Source organism: Crocuta crocuta, unplaced genomic scaffold (genome assembly GCF_008692635.1).
Source record: "Crocuta crocuta isolate KB4526 unplaced genomic scaffold, BGI_CrCroc_1.0 scaffold26, whole genome shotgun sequence".
Lineage (NCBI taxonomy): Eukaryota > Metazoa > Chordata > Mammalia > Carnivora > Hyaenidae > Crocuta > Crocuta crocuta.
In genome coordinates, this window is record NW_027532249.1 from 1,270,242 (window position 1) to 1,295,418 (window position 25,177).

The following is a 25,177-nucleotide window of genomic DNA, read 5'->3' on the forward strand; positions in this document are numbered from 1 at the left end:
AAATTTTTTTGAAGTTTTAATTTAAAATCCAGTTAGTTAACATCCAGTGCAACATTAGTTTCAGATGTACAACATAGTGATTGAACACTCCCATATATCACCTGCTGCTCATCACTCCTTAATCCCCATGCCTCCCCCACCTTTCCTCTGGTAACCATCAGTTTGTTCTCTGTAGTTAAGAATCAGTTTCTTGGTTTATCTCCCCCCCCCTTTTCTTGTTTGTTTTGCTTCTTAAATTCCACATTTGAGTAAAATCTTGTGATACTTTGTCTTTGAATGACTTACTTCCGTTTAGCATAATACTCTCTAGCACCATCATCCATGTTGTTGAAAATGGCAAGATTTCATTCTTTTTTGTGGCTGAGTAATATTCCATTGTATAGCTTGTGAGATTTTTGCTTTTTGTGCTTTCTAATAAAACAATTGTTAGCCTCCTTTTGAGTACTGTGGGGAAAATTTCTTACTAAAACCCAAGATATTTTTCTTGAGAAGAATATACTTTATTAAAGATAGTAATCTAATAAGTGACATGTGATACTTATTACAAATGAAAATAACAGAAAGCACATTATGAAGGATAGTATAATCTACAAAGACATTTTTCATTCTCCAATAGATATAAATTATTAAAATATAATAAAGTTTATATTTTCAGTATTGATGTAAAATTTACTGAATAAAGAATTAAGGGAGAACTTACATGTTTTTAAAGCAAATGAAGTCCCTTAAAACATAACTATAGTACATGGATGCAAAATTATTACATTACAAAAAAGTAAAATTATTCCCATGCACTAAACCCTTGATAGGATATCTTTCCAATCTAATAAATTAAATGGTGTTTGATTTTTCTCAATTGTTGTGCATGATGCTAAATTGCATCTTATACCCACTGGTAGTTTTGGGGGGATTATGGACCATTAACAGTAAAAGACATTGGGATTGGAGGTACCACCAGCAAACTTATTCTGCCCTCTGCTTTCTTTGCTGCACTCTCCATTTACTGATGTAGCATCTTTCCTGTGGTCCACATGTCATCCTGACAGTCTTTTTTACTGCATTACACAGTTCAGCATGTATTCGGATGAGCCTGGGCTTCCAAAACCCGTAAAACTGTGTTTAATTCTTCTCCATTATGTCAACTTTACGACTGTGGACAAGTCACTTGAGTCCTCTTAGCCTCAGTTTCTTTTGTTATAAAATGGAGATAATTCAGGTCACACTGATGAGTAAATGATATATTATGCTGTATATATGACATGTCAAATACATGCCTAGCATGGTAAAAAATAAATGATAGCTATTAATATACCTGCATTATGATTAATACTCAGTAAATGGTAGTTCCCTTTCTACTTCCAACCAGAACTTTTATATATGGCCTATCATTTTCAAATAGAAGCTAACTAATTTTACTAAGCTCATCTGTGTTGTTGCCTGTTTGTTAGTGGACCACTTTTTCCATATAATTTTACTGATGGTTTTGTGATACATTACGCTTTGGGTGATGGGAATTGCCTTACTGTCTGATATAAAAATATGAATATACTGGGCATGTCTATTTTTTAGTTATCCCAAAACCCAAAATAATAAATGAGCACTACTGTTTTATTTTCCTTTTCTGTAGTTATGTGCTGCTCATCTCCCAACTGAATCAGAGGCACCAAATCATTATCAGGCAGTATGTCGTGCACTGTTTGCAGAAACAATGGAGCTGCATACATTTCTGACTAAAATTAAGAGTGCAAAGGAGGTGAGTACTACTACTTTCATATTATTGGTATTGTGAAAGATTAACCTGAATTTTCAACACTGCCCATCATATTATTTAAAATATTTATTACCATCCTTATGATGAATGCTGAAAATTATTTAGGAAAGAAACAGGCAAAATTGAATCTGTTTTTTTAAATTCCAGTATAGTTAACATATACTGTTTTTTTACTTTCAGGTATACAATATAGTAATGGAACAATTCTGTACGTTTTACTCAGCACTCATCATAAATGTTCTGTTAATCTCCCTCACCTATTTCACCCATCTTCCCACCCATCTCCCCTCTGGCAACCATCAATTTGTTCTCTACTTAAGAGTCTCGTTTTATGTATGTCTCTTTTTTCTTTGTTGCTTCTTAAATTCTGTATATGAGTGAAATCATATGGTATTTGTCTTTCTCTGACTGATTAATTTGGCTTAGCATTATGCCTTCTAGATCCAGCGATGTTCTTGCAGATGGCAAGATCTCACTCTTTTTTTTTTTTTATGGCTGAGTAGTGCTCCATTGTATATTTATACCGTATCTTCTTTTATATATTCATCTCCCGATGGACACTTGGTGGAGCTTCCATAATTTGGTTATTGTAAATAATGTTCCTGTAAACATAGGGATGCATATACCTTTTTAAATTAGTTTTATTTTGATGTAGTCCAAATAGTTTATTTTTACTTTTGTTTCTCTTGCCTCAGTAGACTTATCTAAAAAATTTTGTTATGGCTGATGTCAGCAGAATTACTGCCTGTACTCTCTTCTAGGATTTTTATGGTTTCAGGCCTTACATATAGGTCTTTAATTCATTTTGAATTTATTTCTGTGTGTGGTATAAGAAAGTGGTCCAGTTTTATTCTTTTTCATGGAGCTGTCCAATTTCCCCAACACCATTTTTTAAAAAATTTTTTAAATGTTTTTTATTTATTTCTGAGAGAGAGGAGAGAGAGACAGTGTGAGCAGGGAGAGTCAGAGAGAGAGGGAGACACAGATCTGAAGCAGGCTCCAGGCTCTGAGCTAACTGTCAACACAGAGCCTGACACGGGGCTCGAACTGACAAACCGCAAGATCATGACCTGAGCTGAAGTCGGATGCTTAACTAACTGAGCCACCCAGGCACGCCTCCCCAACACCATTTTTTGAAGAGACTGTATTTTTCCTGTTGCATATGCTTGCTTCCTTTGTCAGAGTTTAATTGACCATATAATCATGGGTTTATTTCTGGTTTTTCTGTCTTGTTCTCTTAATCTCTGTGTCTATTTTTGTGCCAGTTCTATACCGTTTTGATTACTATAGCTTTGTAGTAGATCTTGATACCTGGAATTGTAATACCTCCAGTTTTGTTCTTTTTCAAAACTGCTTAGCCATGGCTGTTGGAGATCTTTTGTGGTTCCATATAAATTTTAAGATTCTTTATTCTAGTTCTGTGAAAAGTGCTGTTGGTATTTTGATAGAGATTGCATTAAATCTATAGATTGCTTCGGGTCTTATGGACATTTTAATAATATATGTTCTTCCAATCCATGAGCATGGAATATGTTGCTATTTGTTTGTATTATCTTTAGTTTCTTTCATCAGTATTTTATAGTTTCCAGAGTATAGGTCTTTAACCTTCTTGGTTGTTTATTTCTAGGTGTTGTTTTTTATTTTTAGGATTTGTCCCTTTATTTTAATTATTTTATTTTATTTATTTTATTTTATTTTATTTTAATTATTTTTTTCCAGATAGTTTATTGTCAAGTTGGTTTCCATATAACACCCGGTGCTCATCCCCACAAGTGCCNGTTCATCACATTGAAGATCTCCTGCCATTCCTTTCTGGCCTGCCAAGTTTCAGTAGATAGGTCTGTCACCACTCTGATAGGTTTCCCTTTGTATGTTAGGGCCTTTTTCTCTCTAGCTGCTTTCAGAATTCTCTCTCTGTCCTTATATTTTGCCATTTATAGTATGATATGCCGTACAGAACATCGATTCAAGTTACGTCTGAGGGGAGTCCTCTGAGCCTCTTGTATTTCAACAATTACTTCCTTTCCCAGGTTGGGGAAGTTCTCTGCTATAATTTGTTCCAGGACTGCTTCAGCACCTTTCCCTGTCTCTTCCTCTTATGGGATTCCTTTGATACGGATATTGTTGCATTTGACTGTATTGCTGAGCTCTTGAACTCTTCTTTCCTGTTCCTGGATCAGTTTCTCTTTTTTTTGTCAGCTTCTTGTTTTTCTATAATAGTGTCTTCTAAATCACTTATTCTCCTTTCTGCCTCTTCAGTCCGTGCATTGGAGGCCTCTAATTTATTATGTATCTCATTTATCGCATTGTTTAATTCTTCATGCCTATTTTTATTTTCCATTTTGTCTGTAGCCATAGTTTCTTTGATGTCCCCTTTGCTTTTTTCAAGCCTAGTTATTATTTTTATGATTATTATTCTAAAATCTTGTTCAGTTATGCTGCTTATATCTGTTTTGAGCAGTTCATTAGCTGTCAGTTCTTTTTGGAATTTTTTGGAGGAGAGCTCTTTGGTTTCATCATTTTAATTAGCTTGTTGGCTCTTGTTAGATTTAAAGACTTGTTATGCTCTCTGCACCTATGAGCGCGGCTATATCCAAGAAGTCTCTTTGACTGTCCAGGGCCTATCCTTTCAGAGAGTGTTTTTTGAATGGTATCTCTTGGTCTCTCTTGTTGGGACCTTGGTTATTTTATTTTCCTATTCGTAGTGATATTTGGGGCTCTCCACCTTGTGTACTCTGGCTTGTTTCCTGAGGTAGCCCTGGAGAAGAAAACAGACAGACACACAGGGAGCAGGAGCACACAAACGCACAGACAAATTCAACTAACATGCAAACCAAGAGGGAAACGGAAAAGTTAAGAGAAAATACGGAGGAGGGAGAGCGAATAATAGAGAGTAAAAAATACATAAAAGAGTCAAAAAGAAGAAAAGACCAGGAAAAAAGAAGAAAACCGATGGACCAAGAATGGTTTAAAGCCTATAACCGGATATCCCAGCTACAGTTAAATAGCCGTGTGTATGCAGTGCTGGTTGAAGAGCATAGAGAAAGAGAGAAGACAGGGTGGGGATGAGACAGCATTGGAAATAGAATGAACAGGCAAGAGGAATAAGGGGCTTTTTTCAAAGGGCTAAGGGGTGGAATATGGTTGGAGAGGTGAGAGAAGGATGCCGGTGTTATCCAGAGAACCTATATAGTGTAATTACTCCTGAGAGAAAGAAATGAAAGTGTCAGTAGGTGTAGAATTTACATCTACAGAATGGACTAGTTGTGACTATTTAAGCAAGACGGTGACCAAAGTTAGTCGGGTCAGTGTTCCGGGAAAAAGGGTAAAAAAAAAAAAAAAGGAGGAGTGCTGCTCTCTAGCAGGTAGGCAGGGATGGGCGTGGTTTGATCCTGTGCGTCAGGCGGGATCTCTGCCTTAGCGGTTGTGGTGAGGAGAGTGGCGGTGCACCAGTCCCTTCTTGAACCAAGCGTTGCACCTCGCTTTTTTGGGTCATGCCGGGTGGGTCGCACTCTTGAACCCAGGCCGGCTAGTTTCCAAGTGCAGTCCGTGTGCCTGACTGAAACCGTGGCAGCCGCAACCTGGCAGGCCATCACCTCAGGAGGATGCCAAGCGTCTTGCCTCGCCCTTGGGGTGGAGCCAGAAGCCGCTGCTCCCGTTTCTCCAGGTCGGGTTGGCGAGCATGGGCGGGGGCCTGTGTGCAGGGCGCATCTGGCCCACTGGAGAGAGGGAGATCAGGTCCCTCTGTGTCTAGTCACCCGAAACACGAACTCGAAGGCAGATCTCCCAGTTTTCAGCCCTTCGCCTTCCCTCTAAAGTCCCAGCCAGCTCGGAGCGTGGAGGTCCGCACACGGCTCCTCCGGGAATCTAGCCGCGCTGGGAATACAAAGGAGCGGTGCCGGGGAGCGCGCAGCCGCTCAGGGAAGAGTTGGCGCGTGGGGATTTGGCGCGCACCGTCCTTCTGTGCCCCGAGCAGAGGTTTTTCTCTTTCCCAGCGCAGGGCCCGTATCTTGTGTAGTTTCCGACTCTCTTTCTTTCCCCTCTCACTCCCCGCAGAGGGGGATCGCCTCGTCCCTGGAGTCTCCGATCCCTGCCTGATTTTATCTTCCCCACTTTGCACTCACATTAGAAGGCTTTCTCAGTGGATTCTGCATCCATTCTCTCCCAATCTCTTGGGTTCTATAAGGTTTCCTATGGCTTCAGATCTTTTCCCTGTGAGATATGGGGGCGAGTGCAATGCGCGGAGCTCCCTACTTCTCCGCCGTCCTGCCCCCTCCTCTATTTCTAGGTATTTTATTATTTTTGGTATGATTGTAAGTGGGATTGTGTTCTTAATTTCTTTTTCTGATGCTTCATTATTAGTGTATAGAAATGCAATGGATTTCTGTGCATTGGTTTTGTATTCCATGACCTTACTGAATTCATTTATCAGTTCTAGTAGTTTTGGAGTGTAGTCTTTAGAGTTTTCTATAAATGGCATCATGCCGTGTGCAGTGAAAGTTTTACTTCCTTGCTAATTTGGATGCCTTTTCTTTCTTTCTTTTTTTTTTTTTTGTCAGATTGTTATGGCTAGGACTTCAGTACTATGTTGAACAAAAGTGGTGAGAGTGGACATCCTTGTATTGTTCCTGATCTTAGGGGAAAAGCTATCAGTTTTTCAGCTTTGGGTATGTTATTAGCCGTGGGTTTTTCATATATGACCTTTATTATGTTGACGTATGTTCCCTCTAAACCTGCTTGTTGAGGATTTCTATCATGAGTGGATGTTGTCCTTTGTTGGATGCATTTTATGCGTCTATTAAAATGATCCTGTGGTTTCTTTATCCTTTTTCCTTGTTGATGTGATGTATCCTGTTAATTGATTTGTGAATTTTTTTTTTTGCATCCCAGGAATAAATCTCTCTTGATCGTGATGAATGACTTTTTAAATGTACTGTTGGATTCAGTTTGCTAGTATTCGTTGAGGACTTTTGCATCTATGTTCGTCAGAGATATTGGCCTGTAGTTCTTTTTTTTTTTTTTTTTTTTTTTTTTTTATGTCTTCATCTGATTTTGGTATCAGGGTAATGAAGCTGGAAGTTTTCCTTTATTTTTTGGAATAGTTTGAGAAGAATAGGTATTAACTCTTCTTTACATGTTTGGTAGAATTTACCTGTGAAGCTCTCTGGACCTGGATTTTGTTTGTTGGGAGTTTTTTGATAACTTAGTGGGGTTTTCTCCAAACATTTTTTTTAATGTTTATTTATTTTTGAGAGAGAGAGAGACAGATCAGGAGGGATCAGGGGAGAGGCAGAGAGAGAGAGAGAGGGAGACACAAAATCCAAAGGAGGCTCCAGGAGCTCAACACAGGGCTCAAACGACGTGGGGCTCGAACCCATGAACCATGAGATCGTGACCTGAGCCAAATTTGAACACTCAACCAACTGAGCCAGCCAGGTGCTCCAACTTACTCAGTTTCATTGGTAATAATACATTTGTTCACATTTTCTATGTCTTCCTAATTCAGTTTTGCGAGGTTGTATATTTCTAGGAATTTATCCATTTCTTCTAGGTTGTCCAATTTGTTGGCATATAATTTTTGGTAATATTATCTTATCCTTTGTATTTCTGTGGTATCAATTGTTATTTCTTCTCTTTCATTTCTGATTTTAAAATTAAATCTTTTTGAAGAATCTATTTGTTAAATGCAAGTGTGTGGATCCATTTTATTAAAAATTTTCATAAAGCTTCCTTACAAATGAGAAATGTTCAATCATTTTCCCATATGACTTGCTTTTCACTGTCTTTCTGCCGCTCTTTTTCCCTTTTTAAAGATGTAGCACCTCTTTCAGGAAGGGATAAGGACTCAGGAAATAGGCCACATTTGATAATTGAACTATTTTATAGTGGATTGGGATAAATATTTAATGGAGGTGATTGGAATTAATATTCATGTAATTGATGATCTCATTTTAGCTGTTATATTATTATTCATCAGTGTCTGTGACTTAAAATGTTATGTGTAGATTCCAAAGCAAACCACTCTAATTTATTTACAAGTTGAATCACCATAGTGTACATCACACAGATGGTTGTAAAGATTCATGAGATCTATATAAAGCAGTGTAGCATCTGGCACACAGTAAGAGCTCAGTACATGGTAGGTGGTGGGTATCATTTCTTTCATGACTAAAGTAAAGAGTTTATCTGAAGCACTCGTTTAAAACTTATGATGACACACAGTTTGGGGAGGGATACAAATGGGATATGTAAGAGTGGAAGGAAAATATTAATCTGTACTAGCCTTATAAGACTAATTAGCTCTGGCAGTAAGTGACAGATGTGTCATCCTTCATAAACCACCTTAAATAAATCTATTTTATATGTGTGTGAATAAGAGCTCTACGCATTCCTCTTCTGTCTTAGCCAGGATACTGCTTACAATCTGTCTTTTTGTTATAGGCCAGTGAAAGACTATTTTTTTTTTAGGATTTTTAGAGTTAGACCAAGAGGAAAGTCTTCAATGGGGTGGAAAAGGTGGAAAAACAAGTATGTGTTATTTGAAGAATAATTATAAATACATCATGGACTAACTTTTCCTTCTGGACAGAACCAGAGGATGTAAGGTCCGTTCAAAAGCTTCAGAGTAAACATCCAAAAGTACATTCTCAATTAAGTTTAGTAAATAGTAGAAAGATTACTTTTTAAGCTTGTAATTACCTTCCCCGGCATGTTAAGTTTGAAATTACCTTCTCCAGAGAAATAAGTGTTATTTTTAGGGTATAAGTATAGCCCTGTGGGGTTAGAGTAAATTAAATGTACCATTGAAGTCCTCCCAACACACATGTTCTCAGGAACTGTTTCTGAGCTTAAAGAACTGTATTAATAAGTATTTTTTCTATTCTATTACTGCGTGAGCTTAAAAAAAAAATCTTTTTTTTTGCTCTTCATTAGAATTTTGCTTTGTCCAACACATTCTGAGAAATTTTAAAGTTATCAAAATTTATTTAAATAAAAATCCCACAAGCAGAGTAAAACACAGGTGGATAGTGGTCGTGTGGCAGTGCCCGCAGAGACCAGCCAGGTGCTGACCAAGGCCGGGGACCCAAGGTTTCCAGTGCCACCTCACCATATCACCATCTAGCGCCACCCCAGATTTAGGTCTTTGTAGATATCAGTTCTGCCCTCTTTTCTCATCTCTTACTCTGTTTCCCCTCTTTGTTGATCTCTTCTCACCCCTTTCCATTTTTCTCTCTGGAAACTGATCCATTTTTCGAGAGAACCCCTTAGTGCCCTCGGGCCCTTCTCAGACTGCTTGCTGCATGAAGGAGGCTCTTTCTACTACTTCCCTCTTTCAGAAAGCTGCTCTTTCCTGCATAGATTGATATCTGTGCACCTTGTGAGTTAGTAATACTCTTGTCTCTGCTCTGCTGCTTCCAAACAATTGCTGTTCTTACTTGTCCAGAAAGCTCATGCCATCTACTTCTGTTATTCTTTTTTTTTTTTTAAAGTTTATTTATTTATTTTGAGAAAGAAAGAGAGAGAATGTGTGAGCAGGGAGGAACAGAGAAAGAGGGAGGAGAATCCCAAGCAAGCTCCACGCTGAATGCATGGAGTCCAATGCTCAACTGACTGAGCCACCCAAGTACCCCAGTTTCTGTTATTCTTAAACCCATTGTCACTGTCATCTGCCACCATCTTGTGTGGTTTCTTTGATTAAAAGAAGCTGTAGCTCTGTGTGCTTGACTTCCTCTCTACTTCATTACTCTGCTTACCTGAACACGCTTCTGGCCTCAGAACCACCTATGATAATTCCACCTTGGAAATCACGGGCTATTGTCCCCCACTTCCTAACTGTAACTTCTGCCTATCAAGCTCTTTTCCTCACTGCCACCTGAGCTCATCTTCCAATCTTTCTACTTCCTCATTTTTCTTCCAATTTATGTATGTGCTGGATGTATGTCCTTTCCTGTGCAAACTAGGCTCATTCACTTTAACAGGAGTTTGGGTCACATGTCTAACTGGACTGTTACACTAACCTCTCACCAGTCCCCTCGTCACTGAATCCTCTTCATCAAGTTCATCTTTCACATTGTCTCCGAATGATTCTTGTAGATCACAGATATGACCTGAGGAGTCCAGTCACATAGGTATGTGATCTTTCAGGCCTCACCCTAGGCTGACTTTCGCTGGCAAGCCCCAACAGGGGAAGTTGCCCTCCCACTCATGACTTGGTGCGTAGCCAGGGTTCTGCACACTGGTTTTCTGGAGGGGGTGGCAAGAACAGTGAGCATCCCCACTGGGGCAGCCACGCTCATACACACCTGCATCCCTAGCCCAGGCACCTTCACCAGGGCCTTGGCTGACATGCTTTCCTCCCCTCTGACTCAGAAGTTTCTGTTTCTGCCCTTCCTTCTTTACCACCCATCAGTCCCTGGTCCATAAAATGGCAGGAGCCTTTTGTCTAGTACTCCTTAGCAGTGAGGGGATTTTTTCCCCCCTTGCCTGCATGTCACCTGACTTTTGCCCAGTGTCATTCTGTGGAGGAAAATATGGAACAAGAGGAGCAAAACATCCATTTTGGCCTCTTGTTTGCACTGTTGCAGCAAGTGAGTTAAGGCTTGATTGGTACTTTCAGTTTAGTTCATTCTACATGATCTTAAGACGCCTGGTAGCTCAAAAGAATTATGTTGCCTCCCTGATTAATATGGTTTCCCATCACCTATAGAGTAAAATTAAAACTGTGTTCTATCGCACACAGGGCCCTTCATGGTGTTTCCCTTCCTTATGTTTTTATTGTCCTTTTCAACACTATCCAATCAAAATTACTTGTAGTTTCTGAATATATCACACTATTGTAGGTCTGTGATCCTTGCACATTCTGTTCTTTCTGCCTGGAATTCTCTTCTCCCATTGTCTGCCTGGTGAACTCCTATTTATTCATCTAAAGCCTGCTTAAATATTGCCTCCTTTGTGAATATTAATGACCTCCTTCCAGCCTAACAGTTTCATGCCCTCCTCTAACTCTGTATCTTATTCATCTTTCAGTCTTGCACTTCTTATACTATGTAGTAGTATTTGCTTACATCTTTCTGCTTTTTTTCTCCATAGTTGTACCAGATCCTTCTTGAGATAAATGACTATGTTTTAAATCATCTTTATGCTAATGACTCTTAATGTCGTATATGTACATGGGAAATAGTCCAGAAATACTTGTTGAACTGAAACAATTTATACATTATATCTGTGTTTTTCTAGGACTTCAGAGGCTTTCTTCTTGTTGAAAGAAGTGAGTTTTGAAAGCATTTGTGATGATTAGAAACGTTTCAGCCAAAGTATTTCTAGTAAAAGGAGAACTTTTGTGGGGATATAGATGATGTCTTGAGTGCTCTTGCTCTTCTTTAAATTTACACATAAAATTTCATTTAATAGTGAATCTTGATAAGACAAGCTATAGCATATGTGGGAATCCCGAACTTAAGAACATTCTGTACCTTTTAATTACAGGTTTTATGTTACTTAAATTGCTTGTCAACACCAAGGTTTTAGAAGTAAAGTCTTAACGTGGTCCAAGTAGATTTATTTTTCCTCCGCAATGTGTGCCTCTTTCTTGAAATGTATGGTAGTCATTTTAACCTTTTCTCAAGAGTCCTAAATTCACAATAGTAATAAAATAGTCTGCTAATTTGAATATTTTTTCTAAAGATCTTAAACTACTTTACACAGGCATACCTCATTGTGTTTCAGAGATACTGCATTTTGTTTGCTTGTTTGTTTGTTTTTTCTTTTAACAAATTAAATGTTTGTGGCAACCCAGTGTCGAGCAAGTCTATCCATGACACTTTTCCAACAGTATCTGCTCACTTCTTGTCTCTGTGTCATATTTTGGTTATTTCGTGCAGTATTTCAAACTTTCATTCCTGTCATACTTGTTATGGTAATCTGTGATCAATGAAATTTAATGCTGTTACTGTAATTGTGGGTACCACAAACTGCGCCCATATAAGGCAGGAAATTTAATCAATAAATGTGTGTTCTGACTGCTCCACTAACTGGCTGTTCCCCATCTGTCTCCCTCTCCTTGGTCATCCCTATTCCCTGAGATAAAACAATGTTGAAATTAGGCCAGCTAATAACCCTACAGGGGCCTTTAAGTGTTCAAGTGAGGTAAGAGTTGCCCATCTCTCACTTTAAATCAAAAGCTAGAAATCATTAAGCTCAGTGAGGAAGGCAAGTCGGAAGCCAAGATAGGCTACAAGCTGGGCCCTTTGTACCAAACAGTTAGCCAAGCTGCGATTGCAAAGGGAAAGTTCTTAAAGGAAATTTAAAGTACTACTCCAGTGGATACATGAACAATAAGAAAGCAAAATGGCTTTATTGCTGATATGGATAAAGTTTGAGTGGTCTCAATAAAAGATAAACATAATCATAATATTCCCTTAAGCCAAAGCCTAGTCCAGTGATCCTAACTCTTTCCAGTTTTTTGAAGCTGAGAGAGGTGAGGAAGATGAAGAAGAAAAGTTTGAAACAAGCAGAGGTTAGTTCATGAGGTTTAAGGAAAGAAGCTGTCTTCATAACGTAAAAGTACAAGTTGAAGCAGTAAGTGTTGATGTGATAGCTGTAGCAACTTATCCAGAAGATCTAACTAAGGTAAGTCTTCATCTATTGATAGAAGATGCTGTCTAGAACTTTCATAGCTAGAGAGGAGAAATCAGTGCCTGGTTTCAGAGCTTCAAAGAACAGCTGACTCTCTTGTTTGTGGCTAATGCAGCTGGTGACTTTAAATTGAAGCCAGTGCTCATTGACTATTCTGAAAATCCCAGGGTCCTTAAGAATTATGCTGACTCTACTCTGCAGGTGTTCTATAATTGGAATAACAAAGCCTGGATGACATCATGTCTGTTTACAACATGGTTGATGAAATATTTTAAGTCCATTGTTGAGACCCAGAAAACAAGAAAGAGATTCTTTTCAAAATATTGCTGTTTACTGATAATGCACCTGGCCACCCAAGAGTTCTGATGCTATCCAGTGAGATTAATGTTGTTTTCATGCCTGCTAATACTACATCTGTTCTGCAGCTCATGGATCAAGGAGCAATTTCAGCTTTCAAGTCTTATTATTTGAGAAATATATTTTGTAAGGCTTATAGCTGCAATAGATAGTGATTCCTCTGATGGATCTGGACATTAGTTGAAAACCTTCTGGGGGACGGCTGGGTGGCACAGTCATTTGAGCATCCAAGTTTGGCTTAGGTCGTGACCTGACAGTTTGTGGGTTCAAGTCCTGTGTCAGGCTCTGTGCTGGCAACTTGGAGCATAGAGCCTGCTTCAGATTCTGTGTCTCCCTCTCTCTCTCTGCCTCTCCCCCGCTTGCGCTCTGTGTCTCTCACTCAAAAATAATTAAACATTTTAAAAAATTAAAAACCTTCTGGAAAGTATTCACCAATCTAGATGACATTAAAAACATTTGTGATTCAAATCACAAAAGAGGGAAAGAGGGAAGAGGTTAAAAAATAATCAGCATTAACAGGAAATGGGATGAAGTGGATTTCAAACCTCATGGATGACTTCGAGGAGTTTGGGACTTCAGTGGAAGAAGTAACTATAGATGTTACAGCAAGAGTATTAGAATTAGAAGTGGAGCCTGAAAATGTGACTGAATTGCTATAATCTCACAGTAAAACTTTAATGGGGGAGGAGGTGCTTCTTATATGAGCAAGGGAAGTGGGTTTTTGAAAAATTGTTTTATTTCTGTATAGTTGGCACACATTTCATTAGTTTCAGGCATACTGCATAGTGATTCACCATTTCTATACATGCTGTGCTCACGAGTATAGTCTCCACTAGTCTCCATATGACACTATTACAATATCAGAAAGTAGTTTTTTTGAGATGGAATCTACTCCTGATGAACATGCTGTGAATATTGTTGAAATGACAAACAGAATTTGGATTTTGACATAACTTAGTTGATAAAGCAGGGGGCTGGGTTTAGGAGGTTCTGTGGATAAAGTGCTATCAAACAGCATCATGTACCGCAGAGAAATTCTGAAAGGAAGAGTCAGCAAACTTCATTATTTTATTTTAGAGATACTACCACAGCCACCCCAGCCTTTAGCAGCCACCACCCTGATCAGTCAGCAGCTATCAACATTGAGGGCAGGATCCTCCACCAGCAAAAAGATTACAGCTTGCTGAAAGTTCAGATGATGTTTAGCATTGTTTTAGCAATAAAAATATTTTTTAATGTTTATTTATTTTTGTAAGAGAGAGAGCATGAGCAGGGGAGGGACAGAGAGAGAGGGTGACACAGAATCCAAAGCAGACTCCAGGCTCTGAGCTGTCAGCACAGTGCCTGACATGGGGTTCAAACTCATGAGCTGTGAGATCATGACCTGAGCTGAAGTCAGACACTTCACTGACTGAGCTACCCAGGTGTGCCAGCAATAAAATATTTTCAAATTAAAACAATACATTGTTTTTATAGATCTACTGCTACTGCACTCTTAATAGACTGAAGCATAGGGTAAACATAACTTTTATATATACTATGAAAACAAAAGTATTCATGTGACTCACATTATTGTGATATTTGCTTTATTGTGGTAACCTAGAACTAAACCCACAATATCTGTGAGTTATGCCTTTACATGTAAGAATCAGACAGTATTTCAGGGGCACCCAGGTGGCTCAGTCGATTAAGCGTCCAACTTCGGGTCAGGTCATGATCTCCCATTTCATGGGTTTCGGGCTCTGTGCTGACAGCTGAAAGCCTAGAACCTGCTTTGGATTCAGTGTCTTCCTCTCTGCCCCTCCCCAACTCACACACTGTCTCTCTCAAAAAAAAAAAAAAAAAAAAAAAAAACATTTTAAAAAATCAAAATGTATAAAGAATCAGACAGTATTTCCTTTGTACCTGTGAGTTAGTATGTATCCAGTGGAATTTTCAAAGTGATGACCTCTGATTTAACAAGTTGATTATCTGATTGTCAGTGATGTTTCACATTACCTTTTACCTGTGTGTGTGCGCACACACGTGTGTGTAAAATCTTAGTCTCAAAACATTTAGAGAAAATATTTGAGCTCAGTTGCTGATAATGTTCCTGATTTCACAAACAAAAAATACTTCATGTTAAATTTCTTATATGCTGAATTGACAATTTATTAAAATACAAGTAAAACCCCTAACCTGTTCCCAAGTGTTACTAATTGTTCTGACATAATTATGCTTATTAGACCTGGCTTACCTTACAAAGCACAGGGCCTTATAGTTCATCATCTATTTATTTAGAATGCAAATTCATTTTTATTCTAATCCTTTTATGATGTGATGATTTCCTTCTTAATGAATGAGATCCATTAAGATTACTCTCTGAATGATAGAGAAGTTTTGGATGGACCTAGTGTTACTATGTCTCAAAAGCAATTTGATACTCTTGAAAGTAAGTACATATTACTGTGTCTCATAAGCAATTTGATATCCTTGTATGTAATTATAGATGAGGGGACAGGCTAAACAATCTATTTCGTGCATCAGGTTGTATGAAAGAAGAGACAGCCCGGGTCCTATTGCCAGTAACCCACCACCCCCCAAACCCTACCAGCAAGTGTGGCCAGTGAGCATGTGTGCTGGAGAGTGGAGAATTTAGCTTGGCAGTTTCAAATGCAAAATTTTTGTTGTAGAAAAGGAAGTTATATTAATGGTAGTGTCCTTTACTCCACTGCTGTCTAAGTGGTGTTTGATCATCGGTCCCTGTGTTGTTATTGTTAAAAGAAATTATTTATCAGTTCCTCAGACTGTGATCCCTACTGCTTTCCTGTATTATATTCCTACAACTATAAAATGGCCTCTGTTGCTCACTCCATTTAATCCTAATGAACAGTCCTGTGACTTTTACTTTGCAAATTGGCAAACTAGGGCTTACAGAGATCGGGGGCCAATACAGAATTAAGCTCTCAGTACTCTGACAGCAGCGTTTCCATCTTCATCCTCATCTTCATCCCCGTAAAGATGCTCAAAGGTTTCCTCTAAGAATAGCCACATACAGTAGACCATATTGGAACAAAGTTGAAGAGTTCCTGAAAGAAAATGTAGATGTGTGCTTTGATACAGGCTTCTGAGTAGGATTGGAAAGAAGTTTATGGAAGCCAGAGAGAATAAAATTTGGAACTGGGGGAGAAGAGGGTAAATGAGAGAGAGAGAGAGAGAGAGAGTGTGTGTGTGTGTGTGTGTGTGTCTGTCTGTCTGACACATGCACACAAATGGGAATGGGGTGGGAGAAAGGAAGGTTATCATGTTGAGTTTAATTATGAAATAATAGGGAGGTGTGAAGTGGGAAGAGACAGAAGTGAGTTGTGAAATGGGAAGAGATAGAAGTGTGATAGAAATGTTGAAGACTGAGATAAAATCATTTTAAGATTAGAAGTCAGTTGGTTTTATTCCAGTATGTTCCTAGCATGGTCTAACCATCATTGCCTCCTTGTTGAGAGTGTGTAGTGTGTTTGCCCCCAATCCCAAATATATAGTAAATAATATTGTTTCACAATAGAATATTTACCATATTTCCATATTTACTATAGTAGAAAAAGAAAAACTTGAGGTATCAGAAGTACAGTGTGTAAAAACAATCTTTCTTTTGAAAGAATCCTTCTTTCAAGTAAATAACTCATTTTAAAATTTATAATATTTATATTAACACTGGTCATTTTTATTTTTTAACTTTAGAGAGAGAAAGAGAGTGCATGAGTGGGAGAGAGGGGCAAAAGGAGAGAGAGAGAGAAAGACAATGTGCAGCAGGTCCCATGCTCAGCACAGAGCCCAATCTCAACGACCCTGGGATCATGACCTGAGCCGAAATCAAGAGTCAGACACTCAACCCACTGAGCCACCCAAGCACCCTGACACTGATTGTTTTTAAAACCCGCTTTATTGTTGGTAAATCATTTTCTTTCACTCGTTATTCATGTGACATCAGTTATATAGCCTTTGCTAGATTTTTAGAAAGGGAGGAGGAGAGGGCAAATAGATATGCTAAGGCTCCTCTAGTCGTAAACTTCTCGGCAGAAAGTACAGTTCTTGGGGCTAAATCTTTGTTTTATTCATTCTCATTTTTGTAACAGTCTTATTGTATAGGCCAAATGTATACTGATAAACATTTTAAGTGCATGCCCAGTAAAATTTGCTATGAAATTTTATATAATATTTTACGTCATATTTTAAACTTGAGACGGATTTTATAGGAAAGCAGTTCAGTGTTCAGGATTTTAGAAGAAAGCTCATTGTTGTCAATATTGAGCTATAACACGATTAATATAAAAATGTTTTATATATAACACTCTGTTGTGTATAACACTATTATATATACAAATTCTGTATTTAAAATTTTTAATTTTTAAAAAATGTTTTATTTATTTCTGAGAGAGAGAGAGCATGAGCAGGGGAGGGTCAGAGAGAGAGGGAGACATAGAATATGTTCATATTATCACAATAAGAAGGCATGTAAAATAGATTTTAAAGTCATAATTTATGTTTTCTAGGAGATTGTATACTCAAAGTGATGAAAATTTTCTCTCCCCTTTCAGTTTATGACATCATACACATAAACAACCCTAGAACTAAAGTAGAATATTCCAAACATTTTGATCTCTAGGGGATAAGATGTCTCATATAGTTAAGCCATCTTGGATTTCTTTAGAGGCAGCCTCTACAGGTGTGGATTGTCACTTCTGATTACCCAATTATAATGATCTTTGATCTCTTCTGAAGTGTGGTGCTTAATTAGTTTCTTATTGACATCTTAAACTAATAAATTCTGTCTTCATTCATTGTTTTAATTATGGTTTTCCATTTGCGTCTTTCAGGCCTGGGCTGAATGGACATCTCTTTAGACCTCCCCTAAACACTAATGTGTGTGTGTGTGTGTACGTATATAGATATCTATTTATATCTCACACTCAGCCTCTTACTTTAAAATCAGTTTCCCTGTTTATTTCCTTCCTCGCAGTTATCACAGTTGTCTTCATGGCCTCTTTTCTTACACATTGGTATCTGCCACTAGAAAATAATCTCAGGAAGGGCAAAGATCTTTTCTATCTAATTCACTGCTGTATCCCAGTGTAACAAGGCCTCTAAATATTTGATCAGTGTTGAATGAATTAGAGAATCTGTGGTTCAGCTACTGTAGATTTTTTTTAATGTTTTATTTATTTCTGAGAGAGAGAGAAACAGTGTGAGCAGGGAAGGGTCAGAGAGAGAGGGAGACACAGAATCCGAAGCAGGCTTCAGGCTCTGAGCTAGCTGCCAGCACAGAACCAGACGCAGGGCTCGAACCCACGAACCTCGAGATCATGACCTGAGCCGAAGTCGGACGCTTAACCAGCTGAGCCACCCAGACAACCCCAGCTACTATAGATCTTATTTCTTACCATCTGTCTTGAATCTTGGTCCCTGACACTCTTGACTTGTCTCCAGAATGTAGAGCCTCCTTCATGTTCTCACTGCCTTGTGCCTTCCTTATGCAGTGGTCTGATATCTCTTGCCTGGGCCATGGAAAAGCCTTATGATGCAATTTCCCGTTTCACATACAGTCTACCCTCCAGTGTTATGCCCCTGTGTAGAGATCTTGTTGGTACTTTAGATGGAAAGTCTAGACTCCTTGGCATGACATAGGGGACTATTCAGAATCAGACTTCAGTCTTAACCTTTCCAGGCTCTTCATTCACTGTATGCGATCTCTGAGCACCCAGAGACTCTGTACCTACCTGTAGTCCCCGCTGCCCCTCTTCTCTCACTTAGAAAATGCTTACTTACAGGGCTCCTGGGTGGCTCAGTTGGTTAAGCATCTGACTTCAGCTGGGTCATGATCTCTTGGTTTGTGGATTCAAGCCCTGCATTGGGCTCTGTGCTGACAGCTCAGAGCCTGGTACCTGCCTCAGATTCTGTGTCTCCCTCTCTCTCTCCCCCTCCCACACTCATACTCTATCTCTCTCTGTCTCTCAAAAATGAATAAATGTTAAAAAAAAAAAAAAGAAAGAAAAGAAAAGAAAGTGCTTACTTATTTTTAAGGCCTAAGAATGTCACATGTCTACTACTCTGAAATGCTTTTTTAATCCAAGCTTATTTCTTTTTTTTTTTTTAATGTTTTATTTATTTCTAGGAGAGAGAGAGAGACAGCGTGACCAGGGGAGGGTCAGAGAGAGAGGGACTCACAGACTGAAACAGGCTCCAGGCTCTGAGCTGGCAGTCAGCATAGAGCCCGACGCGGGGCTCGAACCCACGAACCGCGAGATCATGACCTAAGCGAAAGTCAGACACTTAACCGACTAAGCCACCCAGGCGCCCCCCAAGCTTATTTCTTTATTCTCCGTACTTATTGATAGAGCATTCTGCTTTAGTTACAATCACGTATCATACAGTATTGTGTTTATCATTAAAATAAATGATAAAAAATTGCTTATGGCGATGGAAAAAAATTGGAATTACTACTGCTTTTTTGTGTTTTAGAAATAGTGACAAACAACAAAAAATGGATCTTAAGATAGGAGGTGAGGCTGTGAAAGGTATCGTAAACCTCACACAAGAGAAGCAGTGAGGGAACTGGACTGTTTGGAGAAAGTCTGAGAGAACATAACACCCATATTTAGCTGTCACAGGTGCTGATGAGTGAAGAAGCACTCATTTCAGAACTAGGAACAGTTGGCAAAATTCATTCATACAACAGATATTTCATGTGTCTCCTGCATGATAGGTTCCACTGTAGTTAATAATAGGTAATACTTATTCCATACATCCTCTGTGTTAGATACTGGTCTGAGATTTATATGTGCATTAATTCATGTAGTTCTCACAATAAGCCATGCATTGGGTGCCATTATTATTTCCATTTTTATTGGGGAAATAATGATGAACAAGATACATGGGGTTTCTGTCCTCACAGAACTTACATTCAAATAGGAATGGCAATATAGGAGCAACCATTCCAATAGTGTGATGAGGGCCATGGTGGGTGAACTCAGGACCCAAGGGAAGCTCCTAAAAAGAGTGCCTAACCTAGGGAAGGAAACACTTTGTTTCCTCTACCAATACAAATAACTACAACTGTTTAAAAATAGCATTATGCCTAGACATTCAAGTTCAAGAAGCACAGAGAATTGCAAACAAGATGAACCCAAGGAGTTCTACACCAAAGCACATAATAATTAAAATCTCAAGATTAAAGATAGAGAATGTTAAAAGCAGCAAGTGAGATATAAAAAGTTACCTACAAGGGAAACCTATAAGGCTATCAGCTGATTTTTCACCAGAAACTTTTCAGACCAGAGGGGAGTCCTACAACTAAGAATACTCCCCCAGCAAGGTTAACATTCAGATTTGAAGGAGAGAAAAAGAGTTTCAGAGACAAATAAAAGAAAGGAGCTTATTACCACTAAACCAGCCTTACAAGAAATATTAAAGGAACTTCTTTAAGTGTAAAAGAAATGGTCATAATTAGATATAAGAAAATTATGAATGAAAAGATATAAAATATGTCAATATATACTTAAAACATGGAGAAAGGAGTAAAATGGGAAGGGAGGAAGACTTTTTTTTTTTTTCAAGAATGTGTTTGAACTTAAATGACAATCAAATTAATATAGACTGCTATATACTTAGGCTGTTATATATGAAGTTCATGGTAACCACAAACCCAAAACCTATGATAGATACACACAAAAAAATAAAGAAAGCCAAACATAACACTATAAAATTCATCAATCACAAAGAAAGAGCAAAAGAAAAGAAAAAAGGAACAAAAAGAACTACAAAACAACCAGAAAACAAATTATAAAATGACAGTGAGTACATACATATCAATAATTACTTTAAATGTGTATGGCCTAAGGGTGCCTGGGTGGCTCAGTTGGTTAAGCATCCATCTCTTGATTTTGGCATAGGTCGTGAGATCAAGCCCCCTGTGGGCCTCCTAGAGACTCACCTCAGAACTAAAGACACATACAGACTGAAAGTGAAGGGATGGAAAAACACTCACCATGCAAATGGAAGTGAAAATAAGCCAAGGTAGCAATACTTACGTCAGACAAAATAGATTTTAATTTGTTCTTTTTTTTTTTTTTAATTTACATCCAAGTTAGCATTGAATGCAACTGTTATTTCAGGAGTAGATTTCTTAATGCTCCTTACCCATTTAGCCCGTCCCCCCTCCCACACCCCTCCAGTAACTCTCTGTTTGTTCTCCATATTTGAGTCTCTTATGTTTTGTCCCTCTCCCTGTTTTTATGTTATTTTTGCTTCCCTTCACTTATGTTCATCTGTTCTGTGTTTTAAAGTCCTCATATGAGTGAAGTCATATGATATTTATCTTTCTCTGACTAATTTCGCTTAGCATAATACCCTCTAGTTCCATCCACATAGTTGCAAATGCAATATTTCATTCTTTTTGATTGCTGAGTAATACTCCATTGTATATATATACTATATCTTCTTTATCCATTCATCCATTGATGGACATTTGGGCTCTTTCCATATTTTGGCTATTGTTGATAGTGCTGCTGTCAACATTGGGGTGCATGTGCCCCTTTGAAACAGCACACCTGTATCCCTTGGATAAATACCTAGTAGTGCAATTGCTGGGCATAGGGTAGTTCTAGTTTTAATTTTTTGAGGACCCTCCATACTGTTTTCTAGAGTGGCTGCACCAATTTGCATTCCTACCAGCAGTGCAAAAGAGATCCTCTTTCTCCGCATCCTCACCATCATCTGTTGTTACCTGAGTTATTAATGTTAGTGATTCTGACAGGTGTGAGGTGGTCTCTCAGTTTGGTTTTGATTTGTATTTCCCAGATGATGAGTGATGTTTAGCATTTTTTCAGGTGTTGGTTGGCCATCTGGATGTCTTCTTTGGAGAAGTGTCTGTTCGCATCTTTTACCCATTTCTGCACTGGATTATTTGTTTTTTGGGTGTTTGAGTTTGGTAAGTTCTTTATAGGTTTTAGATACTAATCCTTTATCTAATATGTGGTTTGCAAATATCTTATCCCATTCCATCATTTGCCTTTTAGTTTTACTGATTGTTTCCTTTGCTCTGCAGAAGCTTTTTATCTTGATGAGGTTCATTTTTGCTTTGGTTTCCCTTGCCTCCGGAGAAGTGTTGAGTAAGAAGTTGCTGCGGCCGAAGTCAAAGAGGTTTTTGCCTGCTTTCTCCTCGAGGATTTTGATAGCTTCCTGTCTTAGATTTAGGTCTTTCATCCGTTTTGAGTTTATATTGTGTATGGTGTAAGAAAGTGGTCCAGGTTCATTTTTCTGCATGTTGCTGTCCAGTTTTCCCAGCACCACTTGCTGAAGAGACTGTCTTTATTCCATTGGATATTCTTTCCTGCTTTGTTAAAGATTGGTTGACCATACATTTGTGTGTCCATTTCTGGGTTCCCTATTCTGTTGCATTGATCTGAGTGTCTGTTTTTGTGCCACAAATTAGACTTTAAAACAAAGACTATAACAAGACAAAGAAGGGCTTTACATAATGATAAAAAGATCAATTCAACAAGAGGATATAATAATAGATGATGAATATCTATGCACCCAACACTGGAACACCTAAATGCATAAAGCAAATATTAAGAGACATAAATAGAGAAATTGATGGAAATACTATAATAATAGGGGACTTTACACTCTACTTACATTAATGGATAGATCATTCAGATAGAAATTCAATAAGGAAACTGTGTCTATGAATAACACATTGGACCAGATGGACATAACAGATATGTACAGAACATTACATCCTAAACCAACAGAATATACATTCTTTTAAGTGCACATGGAACATTCTTTTGAATAGATCACATATTAGGCTATATGACAAGCCTCAGTAAATTTAAGAATATTGAAATCATATTGTACATCTTTTCCAACACAACAGTATGAAACTAGAAATAAATCACAAGAAAAAGAAACTGGAAAAACACAAACACATGGAGACTAAACAACATGATATTGGAAAACCAGTGGGTCAGTGAAGCAATGAAAGAAATAAAAAATACATGGAGAGAAATGAAAACACAACAATCCAAAATCTTTGGGATGCAGAGAAAGCAATTTAAAGAGAGAAGCAAATAGTGGTACAGACCTGATTGAAGAAACCAGAAAAAGCTCAAATAAACAATCTAACCTTACACCTAAGGAACCAGAAAAAAGAACAAAGCCCAAGGTGAGTAGAAAAAAAGGAAATAATAAAGATCAAAGCAGAAACAAATGACATAGAAATTTTAAAAAACAATGAAAAAAAAAATCAGTGAAACCAAGAGTTTGTTCCTTGAAAAAAATAAACAAAATTGGCAGTCTCTTAATTGAACGTACCAAGAAAAAAGAGAAAGGACCCAAATAAAAAAAATCATGAATAAGAGGGGAGAAATAACAACTGACATGACAGAAATACAAATGATTTATAAGAGAATAGTATAAAAAATTATATGCAAACAAACTGGACAACCAAAAAGAAATGGTCAAATTCTAAGAAAATATGATATCTTAAAACTGAACCAGGAAGAAATAGAAGACCTGAACCGACCAATTAGGAGTAATGAAATCGAATGAAACCTATAAAGAAGAGTTAATACCTATTCACTTCAAATTATTCCAAAAAAGAGAAGAGGAAGGAAAGCTTCCATATACATTTTACAAGGCCAGCATTATCCTAAATCCCAAATTAGACAAAGACAGCACAAAAAACAAAACTGTAGACCAGTATTCCTGATGAACATAGATGCAAAAATCCTCAACAGAATATTAGCAAACTGCATACAGCAGTACATGAAAAGATCATTTACCACAATCAGGTAGGATTTATTCCAGGGTTGCAAGGAGGGTTCAGTATTTGCAAATCAATCAGCATCATACACCACATCAACAAAGCTAAGGATAAAAATGACATAATCATCTCAATAGATGCAGAAAAAATATTTGGCAAGATTCAACATCCATTCATGATTAATAACTCTCAACTAAGTGTGGTTACAGGAAACATATATCAACAGAATAAAGACCATAAATGAAAACCTAGACTTAATACCATACTCAGTGGTGAAAAAGTGAGAGCTTTTCCTCTAAGATCAGAAACAACACAAGAATGCCTACTCTTGCCACTTTTTTTCAATATAGTACTAGATGTACTTAGTACTTTTAAGACTATACTACTTAGTTATAACAATCAGACTAGGAAAAGAAATAAAAGGCATCCATATTGCTAAGGAAGTAAAACTTTCACTGTTTGCAGAGGACATGGTACTGTACATAGAAAACCCTAAAAATTCCATCTAAAAGCTACTGGCATAAGGGCACCTCGGTGGCTCAGTCAGTTAAGTGTCCGACTTCGGCTCAGGTTATAATCTCACAGCTTTTGGGTTTGAGCCCCACATTGGGCTCTGTGCTGATAGCTCAGAGCCTGGAACCTACTTCGGATTCAGTGTCTCTGTCTCTCTGCCCCATCCCCTGCTCGTGCTCTGTCTCCCTGTCTCTCTCTCTCAAAAATAAACATAAAAAAATGAAAAAAATAACTAAAAACAACTGGCACTAATAAACTGGCAGTAGTGTTTCTATACACTAATAATGTAGTAGCAGAAAGAGAAACTTAAAAAGCACCAGATACAGTTGCACAAAAAAGAACAAAATACCAGGGAATAAACTTAGCCAAAGGTCTAAACTTGGCCAGGCCTCTCACCTGTACTACAAGAACTACAAAGCACTGATGAAAAAAATTGAAGATGACACAATTGGAAAGATATTCCATGCTCATGGATTGGAAGAATTAATATTGTTAAGATATTCATATTACCCAAGGCAATCTACAGATTCAGTGCAATCAATATCAAAACGCTTTTGGCATTTAATTTTAAAGCAAATAATCCTAAAACTTGTGTGAAACTACAAAAGACCCAAAACAGCCAAAGCAATCCTGACAAAGAATAAAGGAAGAGGTATCACAATCTCAGACTTCAAAATGTAGTACACAGTAGTAATCAAAACACTATGATAGTGGCACCAAAAACATAGATCAATGGAACAGAATAGAGAGCTCAGAAACAAACTCAGGATTATATGGTCAATTAATCTATGACAAAGGAGGCAAGAATTTACAATGAAGAAAAGATAGTCTTTTCAATAAATGATGCTGGGAAAACTGGAAAGCTATATGTAAAAGAATGAAACTGGATGGCTTCTTTACACCACACCCAAAAATAAACTCAAAATGGATTAAAGACTTAAATGTGAGACTTCAGGGATGCCTGGGTGGCTTAGTCGGTTAAGCGTCCAACTTTCGCTTAGGTCATGATCTCGCGGTTCGTGGGTTTGGGCCCCGCGTCGGGCTCTGTGCGACTGCCAGCCCGGAGCCTGGAACCTGTTTCAGTCTGTGACTCCCTCTCTCTC

General features: G+C 38.0%; 1 protein-coding gene across 3 annotated transcripts in view; it reads left to right on the plus strand.

The window, feature by feature from the left end:
• SPIRE1 (spire type actin nucleation factor 1) overlaps positions 1-25,177 on the plus strand; it is a 183,901-nt gene that overhangs the window by 78,542 nt on the left and 80,182 nt on the right. For all 3 annotated transcript variants that reach the window (XM_077778079.1, XM_077778080.1, XM_077778077.1), the window contains one exon: positions 1,628-1,753. In XM_077778079.1, coding sequence (XP_077634205.1) covers positions 1,628-1,753 — 126 coding nt within the window. The remainder of the gene's footprint in view (positions 1-1,627; positions 1,754-25,177) is intronic.